This window comes from Aphanomyces invadans (genome assembly GCF_000520115.1).
Source record: "Aphanomyces invadans strain NJM9701 unplaced genomic scaffold supercont1.16, whole genome shotgun sequence".
In the NCBI taxonomy this organism is placed as follows: Eukaryota; Oomycota; class Saprolegniomycetes; order Saprolegniales; family Verrucalvaceae; genus Aphanomyces; species Aphanomyces invadans.
In genome coordinates, this window is record NW_008580161.1 from 935,956 (window position 1) to 956,279 (window position 20,324).

Genomic DNA, 20,324 nt, shown 5'->3' on the forward strand with positions numbered 1-20,324 from the left:
TGGAATGTCTAGGCTCGCACATCAGATTGTCTTCACAATCATGATGCGTTGTCGTTTTTGACTCTGAAAAATAGTGAATTTCTAGTGGTAGAAATATAGCCAATCAAAGATATTGTTTGCACCACCACAGTGTGCATCGTGTCCAAGCATGCTGGGCCGCGCCCCACAGATCGCCGCCGGCCGCCCTTCGATCGTTATGGAGAAAAGCATGCGGGGGATCATACGACGCATGTCTGCGCTTCCTCCAGGGCGAAGGCTTCGTGTCGTCGCTGCACTGCCGGACGATGGAGCATTTCACGAAAGTAAACTGGCACTATCGACCGATGCAGGGCAACCAACAACACAACCATTGACGCTGCCACCGACGTCGCCTTCAAGCACACCATCAACACATCCACCGTCGCAAATGCCGACGAGCTTGATCAATGGAACGACGAAGAAATCGCTCAGAATCGTTTGGCGACAGCCGGCCTCAACGTTGGACCACCAGTTCAAGTTCACTCCGTCAACCACGCCACCCACGCCGTTGGTCGCACTCGAACGCGCCGTCCTCGAGAAGAACTATGTCAAGGCCGTCGTGGCATTCCAAGATGTTCCTCCGTCGGACCTGAACCGGTTTGCGTACGACTGGGTCATGCAAGCTCACATGGCCCTGGGCAACTACACGGAGGTCGTTCGCTTGTTCGAAGAGGCCGAAAGTACTGTTCCGCTGCTGCACAGCCGCATTCGCTACCACTACATCCTCGCTTTGAATCGGCAGTCTCGTTTTGCCGACGCTATCGACGCTTTCATTGACTGGTACGCAAGTGTCCCCACTGCACACGTTTCCACAGAATCTCTCATCACGACAGTCCATGTTGATCGGTGACGCTCATGGCAAAGCTAGGCACATGGGAGATGTCGCGCCATTGACTCTTGTCATCTACAACGCCCTTCTCGTGGCATGCAGTCACGTCAAGGACTGGAACACCGCCAAAACTATCATGGATGCCATGACGACGAAGGCGCACATCACCCCCGACGGTCCGTCCTATTTTTATTTGATTTCGACGGCGGTGAAATGCCGGCATGCGTGTCCGCCCTTGACAGCGCTCTCGATCGCGGAATCGGCCACCGACGCTGGGTTCCCCATCTCCGTGTCGCTCTTGAGCCACATCTTGTTGGACGCGGCGGGCCAGCCAACGTCTCCGCCGTCGCAATCATCCACGTCGCCGCCATCGATTTCGCCTTCCCCCCGCCGTGTGGCCGCCATCCGCCGCGCCCTTGACCTGTGGGACGCCCACCACCACTACGACGCATTCACCCCAGCATGCGAAAAAGCGTACGAGCTGGCCCTTTTGCGGGTATGGCACGCTGGGTTGCAGTCAGAAGCTGTCCAAGTTGTCGAAGACATCGTCGCGCTGCCGACGCCGTCCCGATCGTTCAAGTTCCGCCTCGCCAACATGCTCCTCACCCAAGCCGCACCCGTGAACGCCGACATGTCGATGAAACTCCTCGACTTGATGCACATGCACAAACTGGGCAAGTTGTCGGGCAAGGGTCGGTACCGCCTCTTCGCCGGGTGGACGAAAATGCTCGATATCGAAGACATCGCGGCGCTCTTCTCAGAGTACCAAGACGTGACCCACGGCTGGAACGGGTCCCGGCTGTCGGACTTGTTCATCTTTGGCTACCGGCACTTTCACGACAAGGGCGGTCGGACTGCGATGGAATTCCAGCGCGTGATGGAACTGTTTACGTTTGCCTTTCGGTCGGGCGAGACGCTCTCGTATCCTGCGCTGGAGCACGCCGTGCGATGGCTGTACGAGATGGGCAAGGCCAAGGAGGCGCTCCAGATTATCCAGACGATTCAGACCAACCCCGACCTTCCCATCGGTACGTGCAAACATTCGCTCAGCGTGGCGACGGGCTTGGATCCGACATTTCATGACGTACCATGGCAGGTTATCGATTGACGGAGCTCGGGATGTTCATCGCCATGCGACTCGGAGACCACGTCACGGTCATCTCGCTCTTTGAAGACTTGCAGACGCGGTGGCAATGCGACAAAGGCGCCGAGCTCCACCCAAAGCGCTTTATGGTCAAAATGGCGGCCGACGCGTACGGCGACGCGGGAAACGTGATGAAGCTCCAAGAAATGCGATACATCTTGACCAACAAAGAGTACAAGCAGTGGGAAGGCGACAACGTACCACGTCGGCGGCGGGGCTGGCTATACGTCTAGTGCGCGACGAGTTCGTTGGCGATCGAAGTCGAGCTAGCGTGGAGCCGAGTGCTCCTGCCTCGGGCGTTGTTGCGGATATATCGAATCGACAACACGGAGATTGGATCGAGTTTTGACCGATATGTGTGTAGAGTGCGCCTGCGATGACAAGGAGGAGCTGGATATAAAGTTACAAGCGATGCATTCACGTCGTTGCCTCGACTGCGCTGGCTAGTACGCTTCGGCCGACGCAGGGTCGTGGACGACATCCGCGGGAGGGTCCACTCGTTGGATCAAGTACCCAAACCGGAGCGTGAGGGGCTCGGTTTCGACGAACGAGTGTTTTTTGGGTGGCGCCGCGGCGCCGTCTTTGGACGATATCGATGTAGACCCCGCCGCCCCCTTCTTCTTTCCCTTCTTGGACGTGGTCATCTCGTCGCCGTCCTCGCCGAGGGTCGGTTTGTCCGATGGGTTGTTGTCTCGGGAATACGCAAGCAGACGGTCGCGAAACACGACGAATTTCTTCTTGCGCAGGAGCTTCTTTTCACAAATGTCGTCGAGGGTCTTGTACCCGCCAAAGTCGCGCTGGTCGACGATTTTTGTCGCGATTGTGTCGGACACGTCGAGCTCCGCGATGAGCTTTTCCTTGGGCGCCGAGTTGACAAATTTGAGGGCGAACGCCATGACGGCGGCGTCGCTTGCATTGGATGTCACCATGATCGTAGCAGAGCGGTTGGGGGAGCGGGTCTTGGTCGTGTGGACGCGTGTTGAAAAGTGATCGCATGGCACGCCATCGCGTCCGTTTGGTTCTCCGACGACGTGGGGCGGCGCACGGCAGCCTACTTCAACCGGCAACCGCCGCCCTTGGACACCCAGCGAAACGTTCGAATGGGTCGATTGTAACGGCTTTATCCCATGCCGCGCATATTAAATTTTCTACAGTTGTGTATTTATTAAAATATTGTCATTTTCATTTCAATATTTATAAAGAATTTCTATACTGTTTCATATCGAAAGTCTTTATAAAAATGGAAATTAAAATGGTCCAATGTTACATCGAGCGATCTTGAAACAGTATAAATGTTTTTTGTGTTGCACGTGGCGGCGACAAGATGCCGTCGATAACGGACGGAAGCATGGCGCACGCGATTGTGCATCGACAACGACGCCCTTGGACACGCCACGTCAGAGAACAGCAGTTCTCTGATATGGCGTGTGGAGGCCGCAGATGGGCAGGAACGCCCGAGGGATTCGTGCGTGCATGACATGGAGTGGTGTGAATCGAGAGAGGTGCTGCTTCCACGGCTCGCTGGATCGCCGAGAGATCGAGCCAAGCACGTGTATCCCCGACTTGGACAGATCCATCGGAGAATGTCCTCCTTTGCTTCCACCCGTGTGCTATCCATCAAATACCAACTCCACTTTACTCGCGTCGCGGTGCAGGTGCATGGGGGGGGGCACAGTCTCCAGCGTCGTCGTGGGGGAATGCCAGTGCTTGCCCATGACTATTGTCCCAACGATTGCATCCACGTTCCATGCCGCGGCATGTAAAACTTGGTCGGCAGTTCGATGGAATGCCGTAACGCGGGTCGCCCACCACGTCAACGTGTCCCGCAAGGTGGCGCCGTTGAATCGAGTTGCCAGAGTCAACGTCGTCGAGAATGAAAAAACTCTCGTGGATATCAAGTCGCGGCAAATGCACAAAGCGTCGGCTACGCGGTCATCAAGTCCAAGAGGGGCGACATCGCTGAGCCGCCGCCAAGAAGCGTCGACGGGAGAGATGCCGAACGTGCGACGGAACAGGAGAGAAACGAATTTTTGACAACATGACAAATCCAAACGCTCAAACAAGGGTTACACGGGTGGCTTGGCGGAGAGACCGACGATCACTCGGTAAGGAGGATGGGAGTACCAGGACGGTGATCGGGGGCCGGGGTCAGCGCACTCACAAACCGCTTCTGGCCCATCAGTCGAAAGCGTTGGGTTACTTGGTTGACGTGGCGCTTGAATACCTGCGCCTTGATCGTGGCGTCGTCTGCGTATTTGAACGAGTCGCCAGTCGGTGTTACGCCGTCGAGGGTGCACCCCCACAGCTTGGCTTCGTCTTCGAGCGGCAGGTAGCCCTGCTTCGTGAAAGAGTGCGATAGCATGAAGAGCACTCGGACCTTGGTCAGCATCGGCGCGAGTTCGTCCAGGACAATCCTGTGCACGTAGCCGTGTTAGCTCGTCGTAGGTACTTTGCAGTCCATGTACCAGAGCAAGCGTCGCCGCTGGCGCTTTCCGTCGGTCGGCAATGCTTCGTCGTCTTCAACTTGCTCACCGACAAAGGTCGTTCGGTGAGCGTCTTTGAATTCCCGGCTCACGAGATTCACCGACTCGACCGTGCTGAGCAGCGTATGGCGGTAAATGTCGGCCGGTCCACCGCCGCCCCCGCCAATCGTCTAAAGAGACGTCGAGTTGGAAACATGGGGTATCGAGAACAAGTGAAGATTTACCTCAGGTTCCATCGTGCTGAGCATCCCTACGAGAAGGAACTTCCAAATGTTGCTGCGCAAGGCTGAAGCAATGCCTTCCACGGACTGTGCGACATCGCCGTGGAACCGGTGAATGCAGCGGAACCCGTCCGAATCGGTCACGTCGATGTCGTCCTCACTGTACACACCACGAGATGGAATCGCAGAGAAGCGATATCGCTCCAGCATCGCGTCCGTGTTGTGATAGAGGTGACGTGTGATCCAATCGATTCCATTGCCGCGCAGCATGGGGTCGGTTCCCAGTCGCACGGTGCGCCACGTGTTGATGTCCGTTCGTGGCTGTGTCTACATGTCACGATGTTGTCAGAATGAGATGCGACGAAATGTCATACCGGTAGACCAAACACTGTCTGCGCCCATTCGCCGAGCTTCGCAATCACGTCGCGGTAGTTTCGACACTTTGCCTTGAGAAACGCGTTCGTCTCCAGGGACGAATCGCGCTCCTCCATCAAGGCTTTCGCAACCTGCTGCCATGGCAATACATGTGGGACGAGATCGCTTTGCTTCGTCTCGGCCTTGAGTCGATGCAGTTCCCGCTCTAAATCACGAGCGTGCGCGCGAAGTCCGTCGTTGTCGGCGACGATCCGCTTGCGATACCGTTGCTGCTTCCTCCTCGACAGAATCTTCTTGCGCAACTCGCGGTCCTCGTCAAGGGTCGGGAGGTCCGCATCCTCGTTGTCCGTGCTCCCGTTGCTCATCACGGCGCACTCGCCGAATTTTGCGTCTTGGATTCTCTTACCTATTTTTCCGCACTGGTTTTATTGGTTTAACGCAACTGGGACGTCTCTTCCTGCAATTTGGTGACATCCGGATATCGAGTCGCAGCCACGTCGGCCGTTTCTGGCGCATTTGCATGCCTCGTCGAAAGCGCACGAAGCTGAAACGATAGCGTCAGTGGTCCTGTCGATGGACGTCTGTCGCGTCAACGGAGAGGTTGCTATTGGATAATGTCCCCCACCGACCCTTCGTCCAGTGTTGCAACGGGTAAATCGTAACACCTCTCTTCCTGCGGAGTTGCACACATACACTTGAGATACTGTACAGTTCCCGTATGCGTCCGGATAAACTGCAAACGGGGCACCCTTCGACGATGACTCGGGCGTTGTGCGATGTGTTTGGGTGCTTTCTGTCGCGACGATGCCTCCTTTCATGCGAATCTCGAGCAAATTCAACGATTTGCCCTTCGTCCTGTTGCGCATTGGTGTGCCTCGCCACGCATTCATCTTTTACGCCAACGAGTATAACCTGTTTTACCTACTATGTCCATTGGACGTTGTACATGTCGTTTGTATCGTGTGCTTTCGATTGGCTAAATACAATATCAAGAAGCCAATCATACAGATTATTGGAATGAAATACTTGGAATTTCGACCAATCCGAATACCTTCTTCAATCCAAATCGCTACGGACACCAAGTTGACAGGAATCGCCGTCACTGGGTCTGTAGATGAGCTCATGCCGACGAGGCGCAAGTCGATGGGCGCGTGTATAAATCCTTGGGCAGCTTGAACTTTGGTTCCCATCCCACTGAATTGACTTCTTCCTTCCAGAGCATGCGTTCATGTTGCCGTCGTGGAATGTATTCAATACCATGCTCTGTGCGTGCAAACCTCACGCAACCATATCGCACATGTCATGTCCAAAGGCAGGTGTCGATCATGGTATGGAGAACCAAGTCCTCCAAGCGCCATTCCGTGTGGTGTCGAGGGTGTTAGACTCGTGCTCGTCGATCCCGGACGCACTCGCGGACGACCGATTACATTTCATGCCCAAGCAATGCCGTTTCTGCACCATGTCGTACCACAACTGTTCGTGCAACGGTAGATCCTCAAATTCCTCCACGTGTTGTTGTGGGTAACCGGCCGAAAGCATCCCTCGGCTCAGTCCCTGCGATACTTCATTCGCGACGCGGTCACCCCAAGCTCTTCCTGTACTCGAGCGCCGACGATATAGTGGGTACATCCGACATCTAGGGAAGATTCAGACGGTGCGGTCCATGGGATCAACCATCGCGTCCATAGACTTCGAGGCGTCCCCGATTCACGGCAACCGACGCGACACTTTCACGACCCACGCTCAACCAAAATAGAGTATGGGAGGTCAATCTATTAAATATGAGAGGTATTTTCCATTTCAAAGCGCGCGGAAACTGCAACATTCAAGGACAGTCCAGGAGAGGCACAAGGGCGCCAACGAATTCATTGCCGGCGCGGGCAATGTGTTGATGGAAGGCCGCCAGCTTGACGCCGTTGTTCTCGATGTGACTCAGGTCCAGACCCCAATGGTAATGGCACTCTTCTTCGAACGGCACGCTGCCTTCCTGGTTGAAGTAGTGCGAGCTCAAAAAGAGGACCCGCAACGTCGAGATGTCGTCAGATATGCGATCCACGGTCACCCTGAAGAGGAAACAATGTTACAAAGTTTGACGGGCATGGACTGCGACGAACCAGAACATTCGATTGCACTGCACCTTGCATTGTTGGAGGTTCTCGTCGTCATGAATGTGTTGTGCCACGATCGTGATTTTTCCATCTTCCGAGAACTCGCGGCACAGGAAATTCACGTCTTCGTCGGCACTGCGATGCGTTCGTCCATAGGCAATTTTCCCACCGATTTCTCGAAGCAACTAGAGTCAACCAAGCATGTCAGCGTCTCTAACCGAGCCCGATACGTACTGGGGTATCTAATGGAACCGGCGGCAGAACGTTGACGGTAGACCATTCCTTGGACCAAGCTGCACCAATGAGGTAATGCACGACTTTGTCTTGAATTGTGCGGACGACTTGGTCAAATGGAATGTGCAGGTCCCGTTGAACACGCCACGTATACTGGAACGAGTCGTCAACGGAGGTGTCGCAATGGAAATCCCCAAGGTATTCACGTGATGCAAGCGATGGAAAGTTGTTCGACTGGAACATTGGATTCGCGTTGTAGTACAATTGCTGTGTAATCCAGTCGAAGCCGAGTTTCCTGGTGGGGGGATGACTGAGTAGGGTGACATGCCGCCACGTTCTCTTGTCGTCCAGATGACTCTAATTGTTTCATAGGGTCATCGACATGCAGTGTTGTTGTTTTCGTACCACAATCGGAACCCGACAGCTCGAGATCCAAGATGTGATGCGCTGTATCAGGTCCTGGTTGCGACGACTGCGTTTTTGCAAGCTGCGATTCGCTTGGCTCGTGTCTTCGATCGACTCTAGGATCGCACAACACACTTCCTTCCACGGAAGCATCGTGTCCGTTTCATCAACATGCCTGCCGTCCGCGACCTTTGCTTTTTTATCCTCGAGCCGAGCAACTTCGATACGAAGTCGTGCGGCTTCTTCAGCTTTGTGGTATCGATGGCGTCTTTGCTGTTCGCGGTTGTACAAGCGCCTTCTGAGCAACTTCTCTGCCAGCGCCGAGTCCGGGACCATGGCTTTGACGGCGTCCAGCGCCGCCTTGGCGCGATCACACGCAGCTAGTGTCGTGGACATGGCGAATGGCTCCGGTGTTTGTCTCGAGGTCCTTTGTTTGCAAGCTTGAGGACGTTGCATATGATTTTTGCATTCTTCCATCTTGTATGTTGTATTCGTACTGATTTTATCTAGCGTTCTTATACCGACTCTATGCATCTTGGAATCTGACGCTGGTTTCGTCCTGCATGCAGTGTTTCAAGTCAAGTGCGATCAACAGGGCAAAGTCCATCAATCATGGCACGAAGGATGTGGCGCGAAGGCAAGACCGTGCCCCGGTTCAGCAGGATATGCAGTTCATGGCCCTTGTTTGGATACGATGCACAGCCATGCAGTTGGACTCGACTACATGCACCGATCCTGCCACGGCTTGTTGGCGGACGTGCCTTGCCTGCCTTCTTCGGTCCACCACCTTGATGATGACGAAATGACATTGGTCCACAGCCGTTCTCCACGTATGCCACTCGCGGTACATTACGACATGTCTTTAAACTTGTTTTCCATATCCTCCTTCATCTCAGGATCGACGGCATTTCGAACACCAATCAACGCCCTCGACACGGCTTCCGTGGCGCCGATCATCGGCCGCAGGACGGCCACAGGCACCGCTCGAATCACGCTCTTGACATACCTAAACACACGACGACCGCTCCGTCACCAATTACGCGTTGTCGTCAAGCGATTCTGTACCCATGCGATCCCGTCCGTTGATACTCGAGCAAAGGCACGGCGACGATGGTCTTGGCCACCACATGCAACTCCTACGTCCACCCATGCATTTCAAAACTCGTGTGATCCAAAACGCAAGTACCCTTGACATGGACGCGTACGCTTGGTTCCACCCTTCCGTGGCATTTGCGGGTTGACTGATCAAGTACCGTGCGTGGGTGTTGCCTTTGCGCGAGTTGAACTGGGTCTTCTTCTTTTTCGAGTCTTGCATGACGTGGTCTGCAGTCTCTAGCAACGACTTCGTGCCCCGCGCGAGTTTGGACGCCGTGTTCAGCGTCTCAATCGTCACGCTTTTCAAAAAGCTCGTGGCGCCTGCGATGAAACGAAAGCATGAGCTCCGTTCGGCGGGTTGATCAACCATTGCATGGACCTTTTCGAAGACCACGAATGACGCGCCGGTCCTTTCCGTACTGGGCCATCGGGAGCAGAATCAAGTCTGCCGCCCCTGCCCCGATGTTTGAGATCGACCGCATCGGCACCACACTCGCCAAGCACTTGTGAATTTGATGCCTGGATAACATCGATCAGGGACTGTCCATCGTCCAAGTGTTTCAGTCCCGACGAACCGGGAAATGTCTTGGACCCAATGCACCAACGTTTGATTGATCAGCGCGTCCCAGTTGCTGACACCGCTCAACTTGATATGCCGTAGAGACAGCTCCATCCCTTCCAACACAAACAAATTGATCACTTCCAAGTAGTCGCCCGCTTGCAGCGCTTGAAAATCCACTCGCTACAGGCACATGGTAACTGCAGCAAGTCCCATTGCATGTGTCCAACCTGCGGGCGGTAGTCGATCTTGATCTTGAACGACCGAATGTCCACACTCTGAAAGAAAAACGACGCGGCTCCCGGTGCCATTTCCGGCTTTTCACTAATCACGGTGGGGGCGTGCAGCGGGACAGGCAAGTCGGGCTTTGGGAATGCCGCGCTGTCGTCGGTTGGCGGACTCTCGCTGTTGGTGGGCCGACTAAACTGCTTGAGAAAATCCAACACGTCCTGGTCCAAGTTGATACGCAAAGGAAGGAACTTGAGCTTGAGGCGATGCTCTTCTTCCGCCGACATGGTCGACCGCACCGTCACAAGGTGCAAGTGAATGAGCGGCGTGCCTGTTTCCCGGGGGTGAAACGTGTCGCTCTTCCAGTAGCAGAGCAGCTTTCGGATTTGAGATGTGCTGATGTAGTCGAGAATTTCGACGTCGCCGACGTGGAGCACCGTGTTTTGCGCCAGCGGTTGCGGTGTGTCCTCGGCGTACAGGTCCAGCCGCAGCTACAACACGACCACGTTCGTACAACGGAAATACGAACGCAAACCTCACCTTGATGTTGGCCAGGCGCAGCTCGAGCATTTCCTCCGTTTTTCGGTGCTTGGACGGTCGTGACTTGGGTTTATTTTTCAAGAGCTTGTCAGAATCGTCCACGTAATTTTCGAGCAACGCGTCGAGCAACTTTTGCTTCTTCTCCGCCTTGTCTTCCGTCGAGGCTTTGTCGGGGGTCGTTGCTGCGACCGTTGGCGCCGCCGACGACGATGGTTGCCAGTCATGGCCGCCAAAGAGCCGCATTTCCACGTTGAAGTCCCGCAGCAAGATGCTTTTTACCATGACAGGCGTCTTCATCTGGGGACACTCGCTACACCACCACGACATGAGCATAACGACGACCACCGATCGAGTTTGTACTTTGTCATCGTTTGGATCGCTGACGCCAGCTCCTTTTCTCCAAATGACAGGGCGGCCGCCGCACCAGCGATGGGAATTTCCACGTGGTGCAAGTAAATCGCCGGCGGGTCGGGATTGCCAAAGTTACCGTCGCTGTACCACCGAGCTACAAAACGCCTGTCAGGCCACGATCCACGATGGGATCGCATCGTACCCGAGTTTTCGTTGGACGTGGGCGAGTCGGGCGGACTGAGCACGCTGTGCCGGGGACTCGCCTCTTCGTCCTCTGTGAGGATAGCAGGGTCGTCGTCCTCTTCCTCCAGCAATCGATTAAGCTCCAGCCGCATGTCTCCATCCAAATGGAGATCCAACTCGACCTCTTCCGTGTCATTGATACTCACGCTCATCGTCAAGTCGTCTGTCACGTCGTCGTCGAACTCTTCGTCCACGGCCTTGAACGACGACTCAAAGTGCACGGGCAGACTCTCGCTGACGTCGGCAGCCTCGGGCGGAATCCACCTCGCACTTGCCTCCACTAGTGCCTACCCACCGCAAAGTGAGCCACACCGAACGACGGCGCATCGCAACACAACCACGCACACGAACTCGACTTACAGGCGACCCAGCACGGGGTTGGACCGACGACAAAGACGAGTTGGTGGATGGTTGTGAGGTAGCAGATGGGGTGGTGTCCGAGATGAACCATGGACTGGATTCGGCGCCGCCTTGCTTGGTTTCGTGGCTAAAAAAGTCTTCTATCACGAGGGGCGTCGACGGAAGGCGCCGTTGGACGGGCGGCTTCATCGCTTCATGGACTTGCGTTTTCAAAAGGCGCGCTTCCGTGTCGCGCATCGCGACGGACGGGGCGTTCGTTTTTGGTTGAAACATGTTAAAGTCAATTTGATCCAGCACATTCAACGACGTGGTCGGGGCCGTCTCAGTGTCCGCAACGTCGACGGCGGCAACCAACATGACTGGCGCCGCGGTCGATGCTTTTGGCGGGGGTGAATTCTTGGCAAACTCGTCCCACCACGTGATGCACACCAACCGCATCGTTTCAAACGAGTCAAAGCACACCTTGAGCTTGATCGTCCCAAGACACAACTCCAAGTTCATCTGGTCGTCTTCGCTCACGCGGACAAACACGTCGGCAAAGTCCAATGTTGATACTTCAAGAAACCCGAGGTTTTCAATCGTTTCCCGCATCGACAACGCGCCCCGCGACGCCGACTTGTCCAGCCACCGATTTTCCAGCACGTACACGTCCGGAGTGACGCGCATGGGATGGACAAACAGGCCGAGCTCGGCCACACTCACTTTGTACCTGCTCTGACCAGTCAGGAGATTTCTCGGCGGTCATCGTTACCCTTGGACGGCAGCGTCCGTGACCAGGTTCGAGCTCAGACACAGCTTGCCCAGCACCAACAGAGCCCGCGCAGAAATCCCAGGTGGCGCATAGTCCAACACAGATTCGTAGCACTGGACGACGAGTTTTGTAAAGACGGTTTTGGTCGGCATCGCGAGGGGAATCGGCGCCTGCGTCATGTCGATCGAATCGTCCGCGCCGTGCGGGGTGTCCAACGGAACAATCGCCGGGGGGTACGTCGTCAGGAGCACGTGGAGGCAGTCACCGAGCCAGTTGGACGCCATGTCGTACCTACCACCCACCCCACCACCACGAATACTCGTTATCGCGACGGCATGTCATGGCATGTACCTCCACGTGAGATGGGAAAAGTGCAGGTGCAGGCTAATGTCGCGCATGTCTTCGGCCAACTCGGTCGTTTCCTGCAAAAACAGCAGCAGCGGGCCTACACGTCGCGATCGTGACTCCCAACGCGGTAACGTCCACCACGTACCTTCATGCGGTCGTCCCCATGCAATTTTGTACAGCACGGGCGTGTTTTCTTCAAACAAGGTCAGCTCCTGCGCGACCACATGCAGCCGCGACGTCAACGACCCGAGCCACGACACCAACGAAAAGATGCGGACGTGTTCGAGTTCGAGGCGGTACTCCGGGAGGTTTTCGTGTTTCAGCCGGACGTGAAAGCCATCGCAGACGATTTCGAGACTCATCCCGCACGGCTGGAGCGTCGTCACTTTGGTCAAGCCAGTAATGTCCACTGGGTTGATGGAAACGAGTGCGTCCGTGAGTACCATGAGACGGTCGTACACGGTTTTGTCGATGACGACGGTGGCGTCGGGGATGTGGACCTTTACGACCGTCGCCGACGCCGCGACGCATGCTTGTTCAAGCAGGTCTGTCTGGCGCCATGCATCCACCCCGCCACCAATGCTGACTTCGCCCTGTTCAGCATCCGAACCGAACGTTTCCTTCATATTTGCGCGGACAGATGCCGCCGCCTGGAGCTTATCCAATGTGGGTGTGTGTACACTCCAGCTGCACTGCGCATGCACTGTCGACGAGCAGATGGACGCGACGCAGGGAGGGCCTCGGTCGCGCGGATTAAAGGCCGGCGGGTAGTGTAGGTCTATGTGGAGTTGGTCCCACGTCATGGCGTGTTTGCCAAGTTTCACATGATGAAAATGCAGCTGGAGGGTGTCTTCCGCGAGGCCGCGGCGGCTGCTCGGTCCAAAGCGGATTCGATCGGATGGGATCAAGGGAAAGCGCAAGTGGATGTGGACGAACGGAAGATGCACTTCCACTTGAATCGGCGCGCCACGTGTCACGTCCGTCGGACATGTCGGCGGCGGCACGGCGTTCAAAAACGCTTGCAGTCGATTCAGCATAAACATGTCGACCTCCACCTGGAGCGGCTGGGCGTGGACGACACACGTCGAGCGCGTCGACTCGGCGTCCAAGTGCATGTGCACCATAACGTCCTTCTCGTCACCGAGAAAGCGCAGCCACGGGATCGCGAGCATCGCGGGCGGCGAGCCATCGTCCGCGTCGCCGTCCGACATCGACAGCCGCGGGATCAACCGCTCTTCGCACGTGACATGATGAAACGACATGTGGACGTTCTTGGGCTGCGGTGGGTGCAAGATAGCCTGCACCAGCATCTCTTGGACATGCCAGACGAGCCGCTCCATCCGAGAAGCATCGGGAAGCGTGCCTGCTTCGTTCCGGTGATCGGTCTCGTCTGGGTCATCCAGCACATCTTCGTACACCATCGTCATGTCGAGGCTGAGCACCGTCATCTTGATCCGCTGGACCATCGAGTCTTCCGGCTGTCGCGCACTCATGTACATGGACTGGCCCATGGAACCGTGATGAACAGACCCGAGCATCGAATTGGACGTATTGCAATCGTGAAACAAATCTTCTTCATCCTCCAAGTCGGACAAGCCAACGACGCTGTCGCCGCCTTCCGACGAGCTTTGGCGGCGTAGCACCGACGGCGCCGATCCCGACAACGGTCGTTGAGCCTTTTCTTGGTACTGCTGCAAGAGCCGCTCGATGCGCTTGAATTCTGCCAGCGACAGTGTGGGGAATCCGTTGTCGGGCGTGTTGGACGATGCCGTTGTATTGGACTCGTCCGATCCGTCGGGAGCGAGCCATGTTGCGGCTTGCTGAGGATCACAGATCGACATGTACAAATTCGAAGAAGGCGTCGAGGACGGAGTGTGGGTATCGCTGGACGCAGGCGGCGTTGACAAGAGCGCGGCAAGTTGGGCCAAATGCCCCAGGTGCTTGGGCTGGATGAGCATTTCAATGTGCGGCACGAACAGGTCGACCTCCAACAACGTCGAGGGATACATTTTGATCTGGACGTAACTGGGTCGCACGGGATCACAAACGAGGATCGGGACGACCGAGAACGGCGCAGCGGTCTCTTCGATCGAATCGCGATGAAGATGCACTATCTCGACCCTCATGCCTTTCCACTGAACGCCCTTGAGGATCGACGCGGACGGATACGCTTCCTGCGGCGTCTCGTCCACGAGCTGCATCCATGGTACGTGAAGCATTAACGCCACTGGGCATGTCGCACTGTCTTCGAGCGTGATGCATAGATTTGTCACGGTGACTTTCACCTTGGACGTTACCCGCTCGATCCATGTCGCGACAAAGTCGAGCCCTTCCTGCGCAACGGTGTCTGTGTCGTAGTCGTAATTGCCTCCTTCGTTGATTTGTTGCATCGTAGACGTTGGGGGTGTAGATGTGGGGGTGGTTGGTGGTGTTGGCGTCGGATGTGGGCGACTCGCAGACACTGGTTCGAGCACCATGTCGATGTCGTCGATGTCGATGAGACAGCTCTCGTTCAGCATATTCGTGTAGCTTACCGTTACCTTGACCGAACCAACAAACCCGCGCTTCATCTGGAACGGCAATCCAGACGTCCTAAGAAGGTCGTTGATTGCAGTCGCGTTCAGTTCGAGCTCGACAAGGTGGAGTGTGCCTTGCCGCAGGTGTACTTGGAGCTGACTCATGTCGAGATCATGCTGCAGGAACCGACCAAGCACCCGCTTGAGCACAAACTTGTACAGGCGCTTTAGCGCGGGGTCCGTAAGCGCCGTCAAGCTGAAGAACATGTCGCTCCGGCGGCCCGTCGGCGAGGCCGAATTCGGATTTCGCGTTTTCCCTGTTCTTTGACGTCCTCCTAAAGATCGCTGCGACGGTAATGAAAATACCCGCGGAAGTACGATGGGTGCACTACAAGCCCGGCACCTTGTCGAAATGCTGCTTTATTGGTCGAAAACATGGCATGACATGCAATGAGATTACGTTCATTGGATAAAAAGATAAAAATACAAGAGTTTACACCAATCCATACCGTTTGAAGCGCCTGCGCAAATGACATGTTGGGTAAAGGACCCTCTTAGGATCGCCCACGAACTTAATGGAGACTCCATGAAACGCCATCCGATGAACATGACGTTTCTTGACGTGGAGGTACGCACCCTACTTGTCGTCGTCGTCACTGTCGTCGATGCTCGACCACACGTTCTGGCTCCGCACATCTGCGGGGGGCTTGACCTTGCCGGACATGGCGGCGGCGACCGCGGCGGCACCTCCAGCGGCATTGCCCAAGGACGGGAAAGCGCGTTCGCTGTGAATCGCAATTCGTTTGTCTGCTTCAGGTTGGGACGACTTCTTCTTGGGTTTCTTCGACCACTGGAAGGATGTTCCTCCCCCACCTTCGCCGTCGTTTTCGTCACCGTCGGCCCCCTCGTCGGCTGCGGCCGTTTTGAGTTCCGCGATTGCTTTGCCTTTGGTCTGGATCGCCGGGCCTTTCGTTGTCGGACTCACAATCTGTGGCGCAGCAACTGCTGCTTTGGGGACGGCAACAGGGATCGACGCGGCGGGGGTGGCAGCTGCCGTCGCCTTCTTCTTCTTCTTCTTCGCGAAGAAGTCGTTCAGCTTCGCATCTGGGTTCGCTGGCACCGCAGACATGGACACGACCACAATGCGACTGCGGCAGATCCGATTGTGATTGGTGGGGACATCGGATTGGCTAAAAACGACACTGTACTACTGAATCTGACTATGACTCTTTGGGATGTCGCGGGCAAAACATGTCATCACGATGCGAGGTGGGGGCGCCAGAGATAAAACTCGGCGAGGATGGGAGCTCTACAGGATAAGTATGGAGTGATGGAGACGTGGCCCCTGCCGGCCAACGAAGAAAACGATGGAAAAGCCTCGCAACGTATCGGTAGCAGAGGGGCGGCCAGTTTTGAACCTTGCAGACGGCAACACCAGTCGTTGGCTCTGTCCGCAAAGCCCATGGCATTCTTTTGCTGCTGTCTGGATCGGTGGATAGGTGTGCAATGTGCATCGCATGCGTGGGGTTTCTAGAGAGACTCTGCGACCCACATGCATTGCATAGGTGCATTTATAATACGTGGAAGATGGAGGAACATGCATATCTTATGGCCAGACATGCCACGCTACAGCGGCACCCGCAATGAAACCAGCTAGAAGCGAGTGCGTGTCAGATGGGTTTTTCAAAACCGATGGATCACGTACGCTTGGACGGCACGACCGACAGCGATGGCAGATCTTGCATGCTGCACATGTCCACGGCTTTCTTAAAGTCAACACGAATCACTCCGTGGCTTCCGAGTCCCTACAACACTCACGATGAGCGAATCCTTGGTCGTCCCTTGGCATTACCATCAGCGCCAAGAAGACCACCCCCACGATGCTGGTCAACACAAACAAGTTCTTGAGGAGGAGCACCACAACGAAGCCAACGATCGCACTCGTCACGAACTGGCCTTTCTTGTGCGCTCTCGCGGCAGCACTTGGGCTCGACTCGCTTCTGTGTTGCCCAAAGACATAGGTGGGTTGCGGGGGTGTTGGAGGGGATGGGGGCGACGGGGGAGCTGGGGAAGCGTGTGCGCGGGTGTGGCTGCAGCAGCGGGAACAATGAGAAGTGGTTTGGTTCATGCTTGATTCACTCGAAGTTGAACAATGCGGTCTTGCGGTCGACTTCTGTCGTGGGCTACAGAGTGTATGCGCCAAAGTGTAGGTACTGTTTCAATTGGCAATGTGTAGGGCCATACATTCTCCAATCGACACCACCACGACGACAAAAATCGTGCTGTCGACCGCTTGAGTCGTCTTTCGGAAGCTCGTCCTTCTCGAAAATCTGCGCATCGCTTCCATCTGGACATCACACGCCAACGCGACGAAAATCGTCGGCTTCCGCGAGTGCTGTGTGTCGACAGAAAAGGCGCGTTCCGTCGCTGCATTCGTTCGCGCATGAATCGACCATCGCCGAAACCAGTGCCTAGCGGGGGCTCGTCACTTAGGATTGTGTCGGCTTACGAGAAGGGCAGTTCTCGCAAATAGCACAAGTGAAGAGATCGACACCGACCCGAGTTGGAATGGGGGACGTTGGGCAGCGCACTAGGCGAGGCTTTGCAATGCCATCGTCTTTATGGAGACACGTACTCGAACGAACTCGACCGCGTACACTTCCTTGTCGATCACGGCAGTTGCCTCTATTCGACGAATGCAGAGGTGCATTTCTAATAAACAGGGAATGAAACGCGACAAAACACCATGAAAAAATATCACTTTGGGGCGAAATTTCAGCGTTTTGCCAATTCTGATTCAAAATGACACTTTTCTTTTGTGTGTAAAACTGACTGGTACAAATGAATGTATCAAACACGCTTCTGCCCGCATTTCTTCCAAAATATGACACAACGGTCCTCCCTGAAATGTTGACATGAGATGTTGTGCACGCGCAAATAACCACCGAGTATTTTCCACGACGCTCGGCGGTCTTGGCAGTGAATAATGTCATTGGGAGAGGTTGGTGTTCTTGTATGAACTCCATATTTGGTCAAGTGATGTTGGAATTGCTCGTGACTGGCCGGTCTTTTTTCTCGAACAAACGAATTTTCTGAAATATTCAACTTTTATGTGTTTTTCTCACGAGGTGCCTCCATGTAAAAATGCCTGGGAGGATTGTGAACAATGCTGTTCAAGCAAAGAATTTCCACGCGGCAAACATGCCTGCGACAAGGCCAGCTACAACGAGTGGTGACGAAGGGTAGCAGCGCAGATGGTCCGTGGTTACCTTTTGAAGGGATTTGGATCGTCCAGTCCGTGTTCTGGGGGATGTGCAACTTGCTTTCGAGCTTTTTCCAGTCGACTTCGACAATGCCTTGTTTCCCCAGGGCCTAGCGCAGATCGTAAGCGACACGTTCCACTTCGAATGGGTCTCCGTACCATGAGGGTCAACGCCGTCACGCCGACGGTGCTGGTCAAGAAGAACAAGTTCTTGACGAGGGCCACTCCTGCGAACCCCACGATGCCGCTGAAGACAAACGGAGAGCGATAGGTGACAGAGCGACTGCTCGCTTGTGGAATCGTATTGTTCTTGTTGGCAGGATTGCAGCACGGGCAGGGGGTCGCAGGAACTACTGGGACTGCAGCGGGGATCGCCCCCGCGTGGATGTGGTATGTGTTGTCTGAGTGGGGGTGCACTGGTACCGCTTCAGTGGGGGCAATGGGGTCGCCGAGTTTGTCGACAGTCGCAGCGGATTGAATCGACGGAGACATGGCAGCAGGTCCAATTGGAAGATGAAGCCTCGTCAGGCGATCCACGGTCAAACGGATTGTCGGTCATGTGGGAATGTCGGTCACCAACATTCCGCTCAGAATGTGTGTTCCTGAGTCAGTTTGAGCCAATCAATACCTGGGACATCAAATTCCGCGGGCCAATCAAAACAAACTGTACTCGAATCGAAACATGCGATCGGTGGGATGGCGGCGCTCGGCGAAAGCGGCGCTTTGTGAGGCCCCAAACGCGTGTACCCGACAAAGTTTCGCACATAGAAGTCGTCTCGCCGGTCGTCACCACAGCCTCTTTCATGCACATTCCCCTTGCGTAGAACGAGCGCATCGGAGATTCTCCAACGGCGACGAAGAACGCTTGTTTGCCTGACTACTCCTCTGGGAGCTTTGGATCCTAGACGTTGTTGCCAGTGCTCTAGGCTGATCATATGTGGTGTGCATTCGCCATCACGCTCAAAAGTGCAGTTGAGCGCCCGCCGAGCTCTCTTGTTTGCACGGCACTTGTAAGATTAAGTTACGGTTTTGTAATCCCATCATCCATGAACTCGCCAAATTGAATAACGTTGCGACCTTTTTGGGAGCACAATCTACGGCTGCTTGTGGATCTGTTTGGAGAAGGCAAACTCAAACTCTTGCATGTCGACGATCCCGTCTTGATTGCGGTCCCACTGGTGCATGAGTTCAAACGCCATTTGTTCCGTCACCAAGGCGGTCGTCGCGTGCTCTCGACTGGGCGGCCCCTCGGCAAAAAGCCCAGTGAGAGGCGGACTCGCGGACAGCGTCCCTTCCGGTTTCATCAGGCCCAGCACGCGCAACGTCGCCTTCAAGTCGTCGTACGAGATGCGACCCTTGCGGCTCCGGTCAAAGTACTCGAACGCTTTCGTCACGTTCTTTTCGTTCATCTGGTGCCAGATCGACGCCATCGTTGCGTCCATCCATGCCTTATCCGTCGGCAAGTCAAGTCGATTCGCGCGGAGAAACCTGCCAAGATGCCCCGTTGACAGCCACTCATTCGGACGAGTCCGCCTACCGTGGAAGATCCACCAGGGGCGTGCGGTCCTCCGACTGCGGCACCAGCTGCGGCAAATACAGCAAAAAGTGCAGCGGAATGCCCAGGATTTGAGCCAGACCTACCCCAAGACCCTGGTCAAGTCCCGGTTTCAGTTGGGTATCGATCGATAACCTTGCTTCCACTGCAGCCGCGACACCTTGGGAGGGAGCGTAGCAAAGTGCGCTGCAAGCTGCGAGTGCTTTTTTCCTATGAGCTCCCTCAAACTCCACAGCGTCCGCTCTTCAAAACGGTTCGCTTGGGTCCTGCTCGACCAGACGGCACATGGGAGAGTGACGACGACGTGGCGGCGGGACGTACCGCCAGTTGCGTGTCGACGTAAATTTTTGCAGCGCCTGCGAGTGAAACTGGACCACGTATGGCTTGAGCTCGTCCGTGAGCACCACGTACGCGCCTATCATGTGGTCGTGATGGCCGATTCGGACCGCGATTGGTACCTTTGTTGGCTTGGAAACCACAGTACGACGACGCTGAAAACACACTCAAGATGAGTCCGTCGTGCATGACTTCGAATCTACCGCCGCCGATAAGCACATGCGCATCGACATGAACAGCAGCACCCTTCTTCGTGCGACTCGTGCGACCGAATCACAAGGCGCAAGTGGTTGAGAGCACAAAACTGCTTGGTCACGTTCGGCCCAAATTCAAACCCGCACCCACGCTTGGATGCAACGTGTC

At 55.4% G+C, this 20,324-nt stretch overlaps 9 protein-coding genes across 12 annotated transcripts; 1 reads left to right on the forward strand and 8 right to left on the reverse strand.

The window, feature by feature from the left end:
- Positions 1-406: 406 nt before the first annotated feature.
- On the forward strand, positions 407-2,224 carry H310_08233 (hypothetical protein; the record flags this gene model as incomplete). Its single annotated transcript, XM_008873911.1, has 4 exons — positions 407-798; positions 887-1,023; positions 1,090-1,875; positions 1,944-2,224. 4 exons carry the CDS (start codon positions 407-409, stop codon positions 2,222-2,224), a joined length of 1,596 nt encoding a protein of 531 aa, XP_008872133.1.
- Positions 2,225-2,374: 150 nt separating this feature from the next.
- On the reverse strand, positions 2,375-3,081 carry H310_08234 (hypothetical protein). The gene has a single exon (XM_008873912.1). The coding sequence runs from the start codon at positions 2,918-2,920 to the stop codon at positions 2,435-2,437; it is 486 nt and encodes a 161-aa protein (XP_008872134.1). The 5' UTR covers positions 2,921-3,081; the 3' UTR covers positions 2,375-2,434.
- Positions 3,082-3,831: 750 nt separating this feature from the next.
- On the reverse strand, positions 3,832-5,487 carry H310_08235 (hypothetical protein). Its single transcript, XM_008873913.1, has 4 exons — positions 5,070-5,487; positions 4,699-5,022; positions 4,457-4,644; positions 3,832-4,405 (listed from the first exon to the last, which is right to left on the reverse strand). The coding sequence occupies exons 1-4, from the start codon at positions 5,433-5,435 to the stop codon at positions 4,090-4,092; spliced, it is 1,194 nt and encodes a 397-aa protein (XP_008872135.1). The 5' UTR covers positions 5,436-5,487; the 3' UTR covers positions 3,832-4,089.
- A 1,268-nt stretch (positions 5,488-6,755) lies between these two features.
- H310_08236 lies at positions 6,756-8,213 on the reverse strand (the record flags this gene model as incomplete). Of its 2 annotated transcripts, XM_008873914.1 has the most annotated exons (4): positions 6,756-7,133; positions 7,185-7,363; positions 7,413-7,769; positions 7,818-8,213. In XM_008873914.1, 4 exons carry the CDS (start codon positions 8,211-8,213, stop codon positions 6,896-6,898), a joined length of 1,170 nt encoding a protein of 389 aa, XP_008872136.1. In that variant the 3' UTR covers positions 6,756-6,895. The 2 variants fall into 2 exon arrangements, with proteins under 2 accessions (XP_008872136.1, XP_008872137.1); XM_008873915.1 differs by having other exon boundaries at positions 6,756-7,363.
- Positions 8,214-8,234: 21 nt separating this feature from the next.
- H310_08237 (hypothetical protein) lies at positions 8,235-15,338 on the reverse strand. 3 transcript variants are annotated; one of them, XM_008873916.1, is made up of 14 exons: positions 15,318-15,338; positions 12,438-15,211; positions 12,296-12,389; positions 11,945-12,235; positions 11,194-11,902; positions 10,793-11,120; positions 10,600-10,744; positions 10,240-10,549; positions 9,702-10,190; positions 9,488-9,654; positions 9,292-9,431; positions 9,004-9,233; positions 8,883-8,953; positions 8,235-8,823 (listed from the first exon to the last, which is right to left on the reverse strand). In XM_008873916.1, the coding sequence occupies exons 2-14, from the start codon at positions 15,073-15,075 to the stop codon at positions 8,667-8,669; spliced, it is 5,769 nt and encodes a 1,922-aa protein (XP_008872138.1). In that variant the 5' UTR covers positions 15,076-15,211; positions 15,318-15,338; the 3' UTR covers positions 8,235-8,666. The 3 variants fall into 3 exon arrangements, with proteins under 3 accessions (XP_008872138.1, XP_008872139.1, XP_008872140.1); XM_008873917.1 differs by having other exon boundaries at positions 9,004-9,431; XM_008873918.1 differs by having other exon boundaries at positions 9,004-9,654.
- On the reverse strand, positions 15,245-15,964 carry H310_08238 (hypothetical protein). Its single transcript, XM_008873919.1, has one exon. It carries the CDS (start codon positions 15,935-15,937, stop codon positions 15,446-15,448), a length of 492 nt encoding a protein of 163 aa, XP_008872141.1. The 5' UTR covers positions 15,938-15,964; the 3' UTR covers positions 15,245-15,445.
- A 318-nt stretch (positions 15,965-16,282) lies between these two features.
- Positions 16,283-17,264, reverse strand: H310_08239 (hypothetical protein). Its single transcript, XM_008873920.1, has 3 exons — positions 16,661-17,264; positions 16,514-16,613; positions 16,283-16,461 (listed from the first exon to the last, which is right to left on the reverse strand). The coding sequence occupies exons 1-3, from the start codon at positions 16,934-16,936 to the stop codon at positions 16,415-16,417; spliced, it is 423 nt and encodes a 140-aa protein (XP_008872142.1). The 5' UTR covers positions 16,937-17,264; the 3' UTR covers positions 16,283-16,414.
- Positions 17,265-17,845: 581 nt separating this feature from the next.
- On the reverse strand, positions 17,846-18,590 carry H310_08240 (hypothetical protein). Its single transcript, XM_008873921.1, has 3 exons — positions 18,230-18,590; positions 18,078-18,180; positions 17,846-18,028 (listed from the first exon to the last, which is right to left on the reverse strand). Exons 1-3 carry the CDS (start codon positions 18,560-18,562, stop codon positions 17,982-17,984), a joined length of 483 nt encoding a protein of 160 aa, XP_008872143.1. The 5' UTR covers positions 18,563-18,590; the 3' UTR covers positions 17,846-17,981.
- A 574-nt stretch (positions 18,591-19,164) lies between these two features.
- H310_08241 (hypothetical protein) lies at positions 19,165-20,150 on the reverse strand (the record flags this gene model as incomplete). Its single annotated transcript, XM_008873922.1, has 5 exons — positions 19,165-19,558; positions 19,608-19,707; positions 19,761-19,891; positions 19,947-20,040; positions 20,084-20,150. 5 exons carry the CDS (start codon positions 20,148-20,150, stop codon positions 19,165-19,167), a joined length of 786 nt encoding a protein of 261 aa, XP_008872144.1.
- Positions 20,151-20,324: the final 174 nt, after the last annotated feature.